The 12,600-nt window shown below is 49.0% G+C and overlaps 1 protein-coding gene across 2 annotated transcripts in view; it reads left to right on the top strand.

The window, feature by feature from the left end:
- SLX9 (SLX9 ribosome biogenesis factor) overlaps positions 1-12,600 on the top strand; it is a 59,132-nt gene that overhangs the window by 40,507 nt on the left and 6,025 nt on the right. For both annotated transcript variants that reach the window (XM_068408174.1, XM_068408175.1), the window contains exons 3-4: positions 5,343-5,411; positions 9,860-10,013. In XM_068408174.1, coding sequence (XP_068264275.1) covers positions 5,343-5,411; positions 9,860-10,013 — 223 coding nt within the window. The remainder of the gene's footprint in view (positions 1-5,342; positions 5,412-9,859; positions 10,014-12,600) is intronic.

The following is a 12,600-nucleotide window of genomic DNA, read 5'->3' as shown; positions in this document are numbered from 1 at the left end:
ACTTGCTTCAGAAATCTAGGTTCCCCAAGACATGTTACCTCTTTTTGCCTTGGTTATGAAAATAACCTTCCAGCTGCAAAAGTGGCTTTAAGGACAGTGACACCCTGGGCCACCTTGAGCATCCTCTGGGTGAGACGGACCCCTGAAATGTCAACCTCTGTGCTGGGGAGGGCTGCTGAGAGACTGCAGGTGGGAAGACGGAGGACTCTGAAGAGTGAAAAATACCTCGGGAGGAGGAGGAGGAGGTACTTCTGCCTTGTGGTAGGGGCTGAGCGTGCCTGCAGCCCTTAAGACATTGCTTGGGAGGACAAACTTTGTCTCCGGAGTTGCCTTTTGCAGACTACTATGCAGATTGTGTGACTTTTCTGTCACCTCCTAAGGGGAACTGCTCCCGCTTGAGATGTCATGTCACTTGTGCACTTACGTGGCTAACTAGAGATGAGTCTCGGCTCTTCTGCAGAGGGAGGTTTTGTGCCCTTGCTGTAGCTGGTCAGAGCCCGGGGATGTTTACCAGGCCTGACGGAGGCATGACCTTGGTGTGAGGACACGAGTCGCACTGCTGCTGCGGGTCTCGGATGGCAAGCTGGGCTTGGAAGTAGGCTCAGCTTTAAATAACCAGGGGATCTGGAAGGGTTAAGAATGCAGATCCCACTTCAAATAGGATGCCTCCCTCATCGGGGGCAGGAGGAAGGCTTGCATGCTGGTATAACGATTAAGTGTGAACAAAAATAATGTAGCTTGTTTTGAAACATAGAAAGCAAATGCTGTATCCATGGTGAAACCTGCCCTGTCCCAGCAGGGGCTGTCATCTTCTCGTCCAACCCTGGTTCCCAAGCCTGCTCAGGGTGGCAGGGCTTGGACTGGGTAAAACCCAAACACTCCCCCGCTATGGTCTCTCTGCACCATGTGCAGGTTACCAAGCTGTTTCTGGGGGCTCCTCTAAGAGCAAGGGGGCAAAGAACCTGGATATCAGCCCCCTGCTTCTGTCCTTGCCACCTCCAAGCCTTGGTCCCACGAGTGACCGAGGCTCCCTGGACGCTTCTGCGTCAGTGCTTTCTGGAGGAGAAGCAGAGCTAGAGGTGGCCTGGTTGGGAGCTGAGCTGTTGGGTGGGGTGAGGGCAGCAAGCTGCCAGGCTGGCTCCCGTGGAGCACCGTCTCTGCTGGAGGACGTCTTGGTTGACTTTCTGCCTGGCTTGTGTTGTCCCTCAACTTTCTTCCTAGAGAGAAAAGAATACCTTCGGTGGTTCTGTGCTGCCATTGGTCAGATCACGCCACTGGTGCGTTTGCCCCAGGGGACTGTGGTTACCATTTCGCAAGCCCTTTCAGTGGAAAAGGGTATCAGGCAATTTACAAGTGACACTATGTAATTAAAAACACCCCAAACCGCACCGTATCTTCTGCTCTTGGATGTACTCTTTGAATTTCTTTGGTGAACTCATCCCGCAGCTGTAGGCATATGCTCATTTTTGCTGCTGTTATACAACTGAGGCTAAAATTAACCCATCTGTTGTTATTTAACTTTAATTTATACGGTACCCTGTTTTGCCAAAATATTATGTTTCAAGCAGCAACAACTTTACTGTTATGTATCATCAGAGTTCTGGGAATAATACTTAATACTACGTGCTATTTCTTAATAGCTCATACCAAAGTGGGGGGACGTGGTGCTTCACGGCAGCTTTGCACGGGTGGGAGCAGATGCCCGGTGCTGAAGGACCCTCCTCTGTTCGTGTGGCATTGCACAGGCACAGGTTTATTTGATATTTCTGCTCATATTTGATATTTCTGCTCGTATTTTATATTTCTGCTCATGGCCAAGTCCTTGAAGTAATGTAGTTTCCCAGAACTGTGAAGCCTGCATTGTTTTCACCTTCTCGATTGTGGAGTCAAAGTTAAATAGTGGGATCTCGGGGCTTGGGGAAGCCCGTAGTGGGCTGTTACCCAGTCCAGCTTCTTCCTGAATGCCTAGAAAGGATAAAATGGGGACCTCTAAGGTAGGATATATATATATTTTTAGTCTAAGGAGTCCTTTATGAAAAAGAGTCATATGTATGTATATATTTTTTTAGTCCAAGGACTCCTTTACCAAAAAACTTAACCTTTTTGAAATGAAGGAAGCCATATTCCAAAAAAATCTGCTTTTCTGCTGTGAAAGCAGGATCCTGAGAATTGCCAGGAGTAGTATGAAACGCCTGATGTAGGAGGCAAAGAGCTACTGTTTTTTTTTTAATCTGTTTATATTTGAGATGTTTTGTACTGCGCAGATCAGAGGGAAGAAGAAAAACACATCCTCACTAAAAGGAATAATTGTCAAGTTTACAGTATGTAAATTACCCTCGGCTAATTTAAGTGAGTTTTGCTCACCTTTCTTCTGTGCACAAGGTTTCAAAGGCAAGTGTTGTTAAATTACATGTGGAATGGGCTGGAGGGGCGGGACCCAAACCCTTCTGATTTCACAGAAAAATAATTAAACTGGAGCTGCGATCTGGCTTTGATCTCAGAGATGCTTGCAAGCTAAATAAAAATAAAAAGACTGCCTTGGGGCCGGTCTGTGCCATTAATTAACGAGCTAAATTCTGCCTCCGCTGTTCTCCAGTGGGTTTCCAGCAGCTTTGGCACTCGGCGTCGCAACTGCAAGTTGCCAAACGCAACTTGGCACCTTCCAGTGGTGAAACAACCTGCCGAGGGGTGGGGAGGCATACGGAAAATGGAGGTGTCCGGGGAGCAGGCGGTGAAAGAAGGGCAGAAACCGGCTGCTGGTGGCGGGCGGAGGAGGGATCGGGCTCCCCTCCCTGCACCCCTCCAGTGACCTGTGGCTGCCGGCCCCGGGTGCCGGCCCTCGTCCCCAGCCTGCAGCGAGGTTGGGCTCCTGCCAAGAAAACAGCTTTTGTGTTTCCTTAAATATGCTGCTGCCGTTTGGGGAAAAAAAATAAAAATCTGAATTGATGTTATTACTAGAATTGGCCAGCTGGCTGAAATTTTTTTTTTTTAATTTTTATTTTCATTAACAAATCCTGCCGGGCGCTGTTTTCCCAATGAAGTAATGAGTGTGTTTTCGGATGAGGGGACACATCTCCCCGGTAATGCCACCACTGAAATCTGGGCAGGTCGGAGAGCCACAAGGGCAGGGCAAAGGTGTGTGGTGCAGGCAGCCCTCCCAAGATCATCGGGGTGGTGTGTGTTTTGGCCTCTCATGATTCATCTTTTTTTCCCTGAATCGTAGAATCACAGAATCGTTTTGCTTGGAAAGGACCTTTAAGATCATTGAGTCCAACCATTAACCCAGCACTGCCAAGCCCACCACTAAACCATGTCCCTAAGCACCACATCTGCTCGTCTTTTAAATCCCTCCAGGGATGGTGACTCCACCACTTCCCTGGGCAGCCTGTTCCAACGCCTGACAACCCTTTCGGTGAAGAAATTGTTCCTGATATCCAATCTAAACCTCCACTGGCACAACTTGAGGCCGTTTCCTCTTGTCCTATCACTTGTTACCTGGGAGAAGAGACCAACCCCCACCTCACTACAACCTCGTTTCAGGTAGTTGTAGACAGCGATAAGGTCTCCCCTCAGCCTCCTTTTCTCCAGACTAAACACCCCCAGTTCCCTCAGCCGCTCCTCATCACACTTGTGCTCCAGACCCTTCACCAGCTTCGTTGCCCTTCTCTGGACTCTCTCCAGCACCTCGATGTCTTTTTTTGTAGTGAGGGGCCCAAAACTGAACACAGGATTCAAGGTGCAGCCTCACCAGTGCCGAGTACAGGGGGGCGATCCCTGCCCTAGTCCTGCTGGCCACACTATTGCTGATACAAGCCAGGATGCAGGTGGCCTGGGCACACTGCTGGCTTATATTCAGCTTGCCATCGAAACTGCAGAAACATGGGGTGATCGGGGCTGGGGGGAGCTGGGAGTTGGTTAGTGGAACATGTGATGAGTTGTTTTGGCATCTGCTTTGATACCCCAGCAAACAGCTTGAGGAAATTTGCCCTTAACATGGTTAGATGTTTGTCTCTGTTATTGCCTGGCCTGTGCGTTGGTGCTTTATGCAGGAGACGGAAAAACGGATAGCAGCATCAGTCATGTACAAACCCTTCAAGACATCCCCGAGCTTTGTACATAAGTGATGGCTTCTAGGCGTGGTTTTATTTCTTGCTTCTTGGGTGCATTGACCGCAGTAATGTATTTTTCTGGGACGTGAAACAGTGAAAGCTGCAGCTTCATTCTCCATGTCCTCTAGAAACTCAAATCATGATGGTGGTGGTTGGCTTTATAGAAAAGCCCCCCAGCCCCAGCAGGCTTGTTCTGCTCTTAAGGCATTGAAATGACCAAATTATGGTCCTGCTTTTGTTTAAATCATCCTGAAAGATTTGGAGATTCAGAGAAGTCGTCCTCAGGGAGTTGTTTTTAGAGTTGCGTTGAATTCCTTTCTCCTGTTTCTTCTGGGGAGAAAAAGGGTATTTTTAATTTTCCAGGCTTAAGAATAACCTAAGGTGAGAGGCTGTGGAGCTTGTGCCTCCATTGGCATTCCTGTAGCAGTATTCCCAGCACATATCAGGAGAAAAGTTGACTAAAGTCAATTTTGTTTTAAACACCGGATAAGATAAAATTTTATAGTGTCTGCAACGGATCTCCAGTAAAAAATATTTGTGACGTTATTTTACTTGGTGTTGGATATCAGTGATCAAATACTGAATTTGGTATATAGTAGGTACTGGCTTTTTTTACAAGCTGTTAGTAATTGGCTGCTCCTTAGGGCTGCCCAGGATCTGGGTATTTCAGATCCTTTTCAGTCCTTCCCCTGCCTGCCACATGCTGTCCGGGCAGGCGTTGAGGCTGTTGGGCAGGTGGATGCCAATAGCCATGGCAGGTTGCCATTCCCCCTCCTACCCTCACACATGTCTGCAGCCCATGTTTTCCTTCTTCTTAGCTCTATTAGCCTGTGTGTTTTCAGATTAAACCTTGCTTTTTGCTCCCAGTTCTGGAACCTCTAGGTCCTCCCATCGCTTGAGGCTAGTCTTCAGAAGAAGATGCCAGCTCCCAGGCCAGGTTCCTGCAGGAATGCAGGACACGGGGCAAGGGTCTCTCAAAAAGCTTTTCTCAAACAGCTACCTGGCCTGAGAAAATAGGACCTGTGGTGCTGGTGATCTGATCTACTTGCCCATTTCTTACTTCTTAAAAGTTGAGGTGCGGTGTAGCCCCCTGGTCTGCCTGCAGCCTGCCCGACCTGCCAGCAAGTTCAAAAGCATCAAGGGTATTAGGGACTTTGCTATCTTTGGGAAGTGTCCAGCACTGAATCTGTGTGCAGGAGCCAGGCTCCATCTCACATCTCTCTTCTCCTCTAGGTTTAGAAGAAAAAACGGTTCTGTCCAAAAAAGAGAAAATGAAGCTGAGGAAACAGAGATGGCTACAGAGTAAGTACTCCTCTGAAGCATGGTGGTACCGCGGGCATCACAGAGCGTGGCTCTGTTGGATCTGTCTGTACATGGGGTGTGAGTGGGAGGTTGGGTAGTGTCGCAGGAGGCTGAATGCTTCTCAGAAACCTTCACACCTGCTCCCCAGCACACGGGGCAAAAGCTCCAGGTATTGTTTCTCAGTGTTTTGCACAGAGATTGAGTCATTGCCCCAAACCTACCTTTGATCTTCCTCCAGATGTAATATAAGTGACTACATAAAACCTTTATTTATCCAAATAGGACACTGTGCCCATGTAGGTTTAGCAAGTTTCTCTATCTTTTAAAGCTCTGGTACAGATATGACTAGTTGTGTAGCGGAGCTCCTCCTTCCTGAGGGGCTGTGGGGACGGTAGGACAGCCTGGAGCTGAGCCCCACGCAGCCACCAGCTAATCCCAAGCCCCTATGGTGAAGCCTGCACTGGGCCCTCCTGCCTTTCAGTAAGGGAGGTCTCTGGACACTGCTGGTTGTGTTACTGCTCTTTCCCATGTGCCACAGGTCAGTGAACCCACTTACCAGACAGTCTGGCCTTTCTTGAGGCTGTGAAATACGAGCTAAACAAAACCAGCCCGTGGCAGAAACGCTTCTGTTTCCTGTGGGAAGTGTCTGTATTTTTGCTTTGAGTATCTCAGCACAGTAAGAGATGATGCTGTGCTACCCAGTGTAGCAGAGGGATTCTTCTTGCCACCTGGAGCCTGTTCTTGGGACAGGCTTTTCCCTTAACACCTTCCTTGCCCAATGGGATTGTTGGCAGACTGTGTTTGGGGCTGAGGGATGTGGCTTTCTGCCGCACCATACGCTCTCTGCTCCTGAGCTCTGAGCTCAAGTCCACCAACCTCTGATTTCACCAGTCGCAGTGCAGGTGTCTCTGTATCCTGATAATTTAAATTCGTAAGTGTGAAGGAAACCTCCTCCCCATCACCAACCCACAACTTTCAAGTGCCTTTGACATCTGCAACCCTCAGTGTCCCTGTTAGGCACAAAGCATAGACGACTGTGCTCGTCCTAACATCTGGCCTCAATTTTGGTGCTCCTAAAGGTCTCCTTGTCTGATACTGTTGTGGGAACAGAGGAGGGGACGGCTGGAGCAAAGCTGAGCTTTCCCTCCCCTGATACCAGGACTGGTACTGGGTGCCATGGAGGAAGGCATGTCCTCAGCAGCATTTTATGACAGAATTCACGGTAAAAGGGGTACCTGGGACTCGTGTCTTCTGCAAGGAAAAGAAGGTTAGGTGACAGTGGTTAGGTGACAGCACTGTTCCCATAGTCAAGGTCAGCCACTTTGGAAAAGCCCAGGAGCAAGATGCCTGCACTCTCTTAATCCTGCCTTTATAAACATCAATGAAGAAACTGATATTATTATTATTATTATTATTATTATTATTATTATTATTATTATTATCTGATGGAGTGAAATGAACTGGTATTTCCAGAGATGGTGATTTTTAAATGAAACTTGGCATTCTGACATTGTGACCTTAAAGAGCTGCAGTCAACTGAAACACATTGATTTTTATCTGATGCAGATAACTCTGCCAGTTCTTTGTGGGTTTTGCAGTCTTTTCCTGCTCCCCTCACCCCCAAAAAGAACCCAACTTGGACTGCTGGAGTTGTTATCAGCACATCTCTGTTTTCCTAAGTCTTCCCGAGAGTTTGTTGTTTCTTCTTGTCCCAGGGCTGCTTTTGTGACACTGGATGCCAAGACCCTGGGAAATAAAGATCAGCCCAGTAGTGCAAATACAAAACTTGGAGATTTCTTCCATTCCAATAAATCATCTCAGGAGAGACTAGAGAGGGAAAAAAAATTATGCAATGCTTCAGACATTAGAAGTATGCACATTTAAAAATACATATATCGCATGGCTCCTCAGACGAACAAGACTTCATAGGAAAAGAATTTGGGATGTTTGCGCAGAATCAGGTGTCTGAAAATTTTGAGCACATACTGTTTATGAAAGCACTGAAGTAGTCAGCTTCATAAAGCCAGACCAAAAAAAGAAGTGATGCAGAACAGAAAGCTGTGTTCTTGGCAGGGACTGCTGTGAGGAGAAGCATTTACAATCCAGATTTGTCACAAACATCCATGTACAGCAAAATTGCAGTTCATGAAAAACTATTGCTCTTCGACTCAGCTGAGTTGGGGAGCGAACGAGACAAAGAAATTAAAGGAGCCAGCGGCTAACCAGTGAATTTGAGTTCTGCTTTCTTGAGTGTGGGCAGCAGGATTAGACACAGAATTGCAGGTGGCGTCTTGCCTGCGGTCTGTAGAGTGGGAATGGCTGCTTTCGCGTTCCCACCAAAAATACTTGTGCTGATTTAGTTTAGATTCTTTGTGGCCATGCTGCATTGGAAGCTGTTGGCCTCCCTGTGTCGCCAGCTTGGCCCCATGGCTGCTGGCTCTGTGTTCCATCATATCCAGACAAGGAGTTTAGAATCATAGAATCACAGAATGGTTTGGGTTGGAAGGGACCGTAAAGATCATCTAGTTCCAACCCTCCTGCCACAGGGAGGGACACCTTCCACTAGACCAGGTTGCTCAGAGCCCCATCCAACCTGCCCTTGAACACTGCCAGGGAGGGGGCATCCACAGCTTCTCTGGGCAGCCTGCGCCAGTATCTCACCACCCTCATAGGAAAAAATTTCTTCCTAATGTCTCATCTAAATCTCCCCTCTTTCAGTTTAAAACTGTTACCCCCTTGTCCTATCCCTACATGCCCTTGTCAAAAGTCCCTCTCCAGCTTTCCTGTAGTCCCTTCAGGTTCTGGAAGGCTGCTAGAAGGTCTCTCTGGAGCCTTCTCTTCTTCAGGCTGAACAGCCCCACCTCTCTCAGCCTGTTCTCATAGGAGAGGTGCTCCAGCCCTCTCAGCATCTTTGTGGCCTCCTCTGGACCCGCTCCAACAACTCCATGTCCTTCTTATGTTGGGGCCACCAGAGCTGGATGCAGCAGAGCGGAGTAGAGGGGCAGAATCCTCTCCCTCGAGCTGCTGGCCACGCTGCTTGTGATGCAGCCCAGGATACGGTTGGCCTTCTGGGCTGCAAGCGCACATTGCCGGCTCATGGTGAGCTTCTTGTCAACCATCACCCCCAAGTCCTTCTCCTCAGGACTGCTCTCAATCCATTCTCTGCCCAGCCTGTATTTGTGCTTGGGATTGCCCTGACCCACGTGCAGGACCTTGCACTTGTCCTTGTTGAACTTCATGCGGTTCGCAGGTTTCTAGTTCAGTGCTGAGGCTTGTCCTTGCAATACACTTATTGTCCAAGGCGATAGGCAGAAGCCTGCTCTTCTGCTGCGGCCTCCGCTGGATGCATGTGGAGGAGGTGGAGTCCTCCATTGTGTACCCCGCAGCACTGGTACCCCTCGTGGGTGTCAAGGCAATGCAGTGGGTTTCCAGGCCCAGTGATCACCTGGCAGAAGGAAAATTTGCTCCTGGATCCCACTGAGCTCTAGCTGTTTCTGGAGGCATCATCAAGGGACTTCTGGCACAGGTCAGGGCATCTTGGAGCTCAGCTGAAGGCTTGTAGCAGTGCTGGGCTTTTGTGGGCTGTCCTGGAGGAGAACATGTTTGCTGGGGCTTGCCCTGGGGGCTGCTGGCTCAGTAAGGCTTGAGCTGCTGTGGGATCTACTTTCTACACCAGGGACCCTTGAGGACTGAGGCAGAAGCCTGCAGCTTTCAATGCCCACCTCCCATGGCAGAGAAGAGAGACCGCCGTAACATTTGTAGAGCCTTGTGTGCCCACAGCCTTGCTCAAAGCTGCTGCAGGGAGACTGGTAACCATGTTCTCAAGGAAAAGCCAGCTGCCTTCGTGTCTGCCAGATGGTGCGGTGCTTTTCTAAGGGCCCAGTTTATCCAGCATCTGACTACTTGAGCTCTGCCATGAGTCGTGAAGGTGAGACCTTGACTTGCTCCAAACTAAGTAAACAACTGAAATTAAGTCCATCTTTTTTGCCTGTGCTAGGAGACCATTGTTTTGTCCCAGTGGCAAAGCAGAGATGGGGCTGTGGCTGTTTAATGCCACATGTGGAGTTGACTGTATTTGGTTTGTCCCTTCCCCTCTTGTTTCTCTCTCCCAATTCCCTGCAAGGTCAGCGTGTTTTTTTCCACCCTGGGACTCCTGTGCCGTGTTGCTGTGAGCAATGAATGGTCTCACGCGCCACGGTGCAAGGGATGGAAGCAGTCTGAGGATTTCACTTCCCACTGCAAATGTCAGTAGAGATGTATATAGTTATAAGCAAACCCAGCAATGGAGGGATCTACCCAGCTGCATTATTTTCAGTCTGTCCCTGGTTTAAATCACTTCTGGCCTGTTGTTCCTGTAGATGGTGAAGCAGCCTATGAATTTCTTAGCTCATGGGTTATCTCTTGCAAACCCTTTCCCTTCCTTCAGTAATGTCTTGTTTCTGATTCAGAAATAGAAAGCGTGAAGCTAGCGAAGCAGAAGCAAAAAGCTGAAGCGAAGCGGAAAGCAACACCTGTGGTGGGAGACATGCAGCCGTTGATGGAAGCCCTACCTGAGCTCTCTGACCTGACCACAGGTGACAGGGGCAGGAAGCCACCCAAGAGGTATGTGCCATTTAGGGATGGGCTGTGTATTTCCCTTCTTGCTGCAGGTTGAAGTGCCCTTCAACTCAGCTTGTAGCTACAGGCAGTGCAAGCTTGGTGCCAGTAGTCAGGAGAACAGGGCCTCATTCTCAACTCCATTTCATCCCTTTCCATGTTTCACTCGCCACAAGAAAAAAGCTTAAATGTGTCTTCTGAATCCACAGCTAAGAGAGGAACTGTATTGCTCAGATGAGGCTTGGCATGAGACAGGCTGGGAGCAACCAGATGCCCTGGCAGTTGCAGGAGTGACACAAGTGTCCAGAGTGCTGAGCTGCTGAGCTCACCTAAGAATCTGGGCTTGAGGTGTTTTTTTATGATGAAAATTGTCCTCAACATAACGATCAGGAAATGATGTTTGACTCAGTAAGAGAAATCCATTCTGTTCTAGCAGGTTATATCTGCAGCATTCAAATTCTTGTATTGCAAGTGGTGAAGATCAGGATGGTGGCTTGCCCAAATTCACACAGCTCTGGTGTGACAGAGAGGAGTGGATCTGGAGAGCCAGGCTCCAGAGTACAGTACTGCCTGCTAGGATTTTTGACTCCCTTCCCACATGGGCCTCTGGCCATGTTGCAGCCTGCTGTTCTGTCCTTCCAGACCTCCAGGCTTTCTCCTGAGGCAGTTCAAGCCCTTTGAGCAGAGCTTTACGCTCTGGCCAGACTTTCTGTTCGCTCTGTTGGCTTGGAATGTGACTTTGGACAAGAGCAGAAAGATGGTGTTTCCATTCCCTTTATTGTACTGAAAGAGAAGGGCTATTTCTGATCCTCTGACACCCACATGTCAGCCATCCCAGCCAGCCGTAAGGTGGGTTCTGGTTGCCCTCATTTTTTCTCCTTTTTAATGCAGTGCTCTGCCTCATCATCCAGTCAGTGTTGCACCTGCTTTTGCATCCCCCAGTGTAGAATAAAAGTGCTCTGCGTGCTGCACAAACACTTGTCTCTCCTCTCCAGTGGCTCACTAGGGGCTGGAACTAGAAACTTGTTTTGACCATTCTAAGAAAGCATTTGGATTAGAAAACAGACAAGAAGGCGGCTGTCTGGCAAAGCACCCTCTTCTTTGGTTGCAGATCAAGGATGGAGATACCATGAACCCTCTTGTGATTTGCTGGATGCCCCAAAAATAAACTCTGACCCAGGTGGGACACCCACCTACAGAGCATGCTTGAGTTGACAGTTCCCTGTGCTTCTGGGAAGCTGCTCCTCAGACCAACAACAGCTATGAATCTTGCATCTAAGCATGGGAAAATATTGCCTTTCTTAATTTGGCTTCTAATTCATTGAATAGCATTTTTTTTCTTTTTTTTTATTTGTACAGCCATTCAGTCAGCCTGCCCTCTCCTTCAGCGGGAATGAACAGCAAAAGTACATGCAGAGTTTCAAGTCTTGCAGAGCACTGAGGGTTGCTTGGATGTAGTTCTGGACCAAGGCTTAGCTTGAGCCTGAATAGATGGCATTGCCCTGTTTCTGTGATGATGTGCCACAACCACGTGTGGCATCTGACTCCAGGTTGCATTCAGGAGTCAACCCCCCCTCATCGTTTTCCCCCAGCCCCCTTGGTGGCTGAGCCCCTGCTATCCAGGAGAGTGGCTTGCAGAAAGTACGTATAGGGGAGGGGGGACAGGTAGGGTGCTTCCTTTGGGGGTTGCTTTCCCGGGTGGCTGCATAATCTAGTACAAATACATGGTGTCACTACAGCCTGCAGTTCTGGACCAGCTCAGAAGACTGAGTACAACTGGAAAAGGCTCAGAGATAGCAGACAAAGGTGATGGTGAAGGGTCTGGCACAGCTTCTGCGCCAAGGGGTGACTAAGTGAGCTGGGGAGTCCTCAGCCGGGACAGGAGATAGAGGCAAAGAGGCTTGGGAATGTAATAGTCTGTAAAATCAAGCGTGATGTGGTTAGGAAGTAGTTCATCTTCTTTTCCAGTATGAGAAATAAAGGGCATCAAATGTAGCTAGCGAGTGGCCGGTTCAGTGCAAGCAGGAGGCTGACTGCTCTGCACAGCTCCTTGCTGCAGGATGTCAGGGCTGAGGGAAGCGGGTGCGTTTAGGTGGGACCTGACAAATCCAATGAGGAGAGCTCCTTGGAGGGTTACTGCATGTACATAAACTGCAGCTGGCACGAGGTCTCTGAGCTGCAAATACTGGAGAGGACATGGCTATACACTTGCCTTGGTCTTATCCTTCTCTGGCCATCTGCTGCAGGCTGCTTCAAGGCAGAACACTGGCCAAAATGGTCCTTCCAGCTACTGCACTCGCTCTTCTCTTGTGTAGTACACTTCATGGCAGAGGATGTGTGGCACATGTGGAAGCGTTCAGTGGCCTTGCACGAATCTCTAGCCTGACATCAACAGAGAAGCACTGTCAGCTGCTTCTCTCTCCAAACCCAGACCTCCTGTGAGAGTGTGGCAGCCCTTCTCTCCTTCTGGAAGCCTGAGCTCATAGTCTTGGCTCTGTTTTCACTTCGGCTGCAAGGCTCTGGTGTCTAGAAAGCCCAGTGGGGCTGTGGCACAGCAGGGTGGAGAAGCCCAGCCCTGGCTGAGAATTTCGGG

The sequence above is a fragment of the Nyctibius grandis genome, chromosome 9 (assembly GCF_013368605.1).
Source record: "Nyctibius grandis isolate bNycGra1 chromosome 9, bNycGra1.pri, whole genome shotgun sequence".
Lineage (NCBI taxonomy): Eukaryota > Metazoa > Chordata > Aves > Nyctibiiformes > Nyctibiidae > Nyctibius > Nyctibius grandis.
Note: the sequence above shows the minus strand (reverse complement) of the source record. Positions and strands in the feature narration are given on the sequence as shown.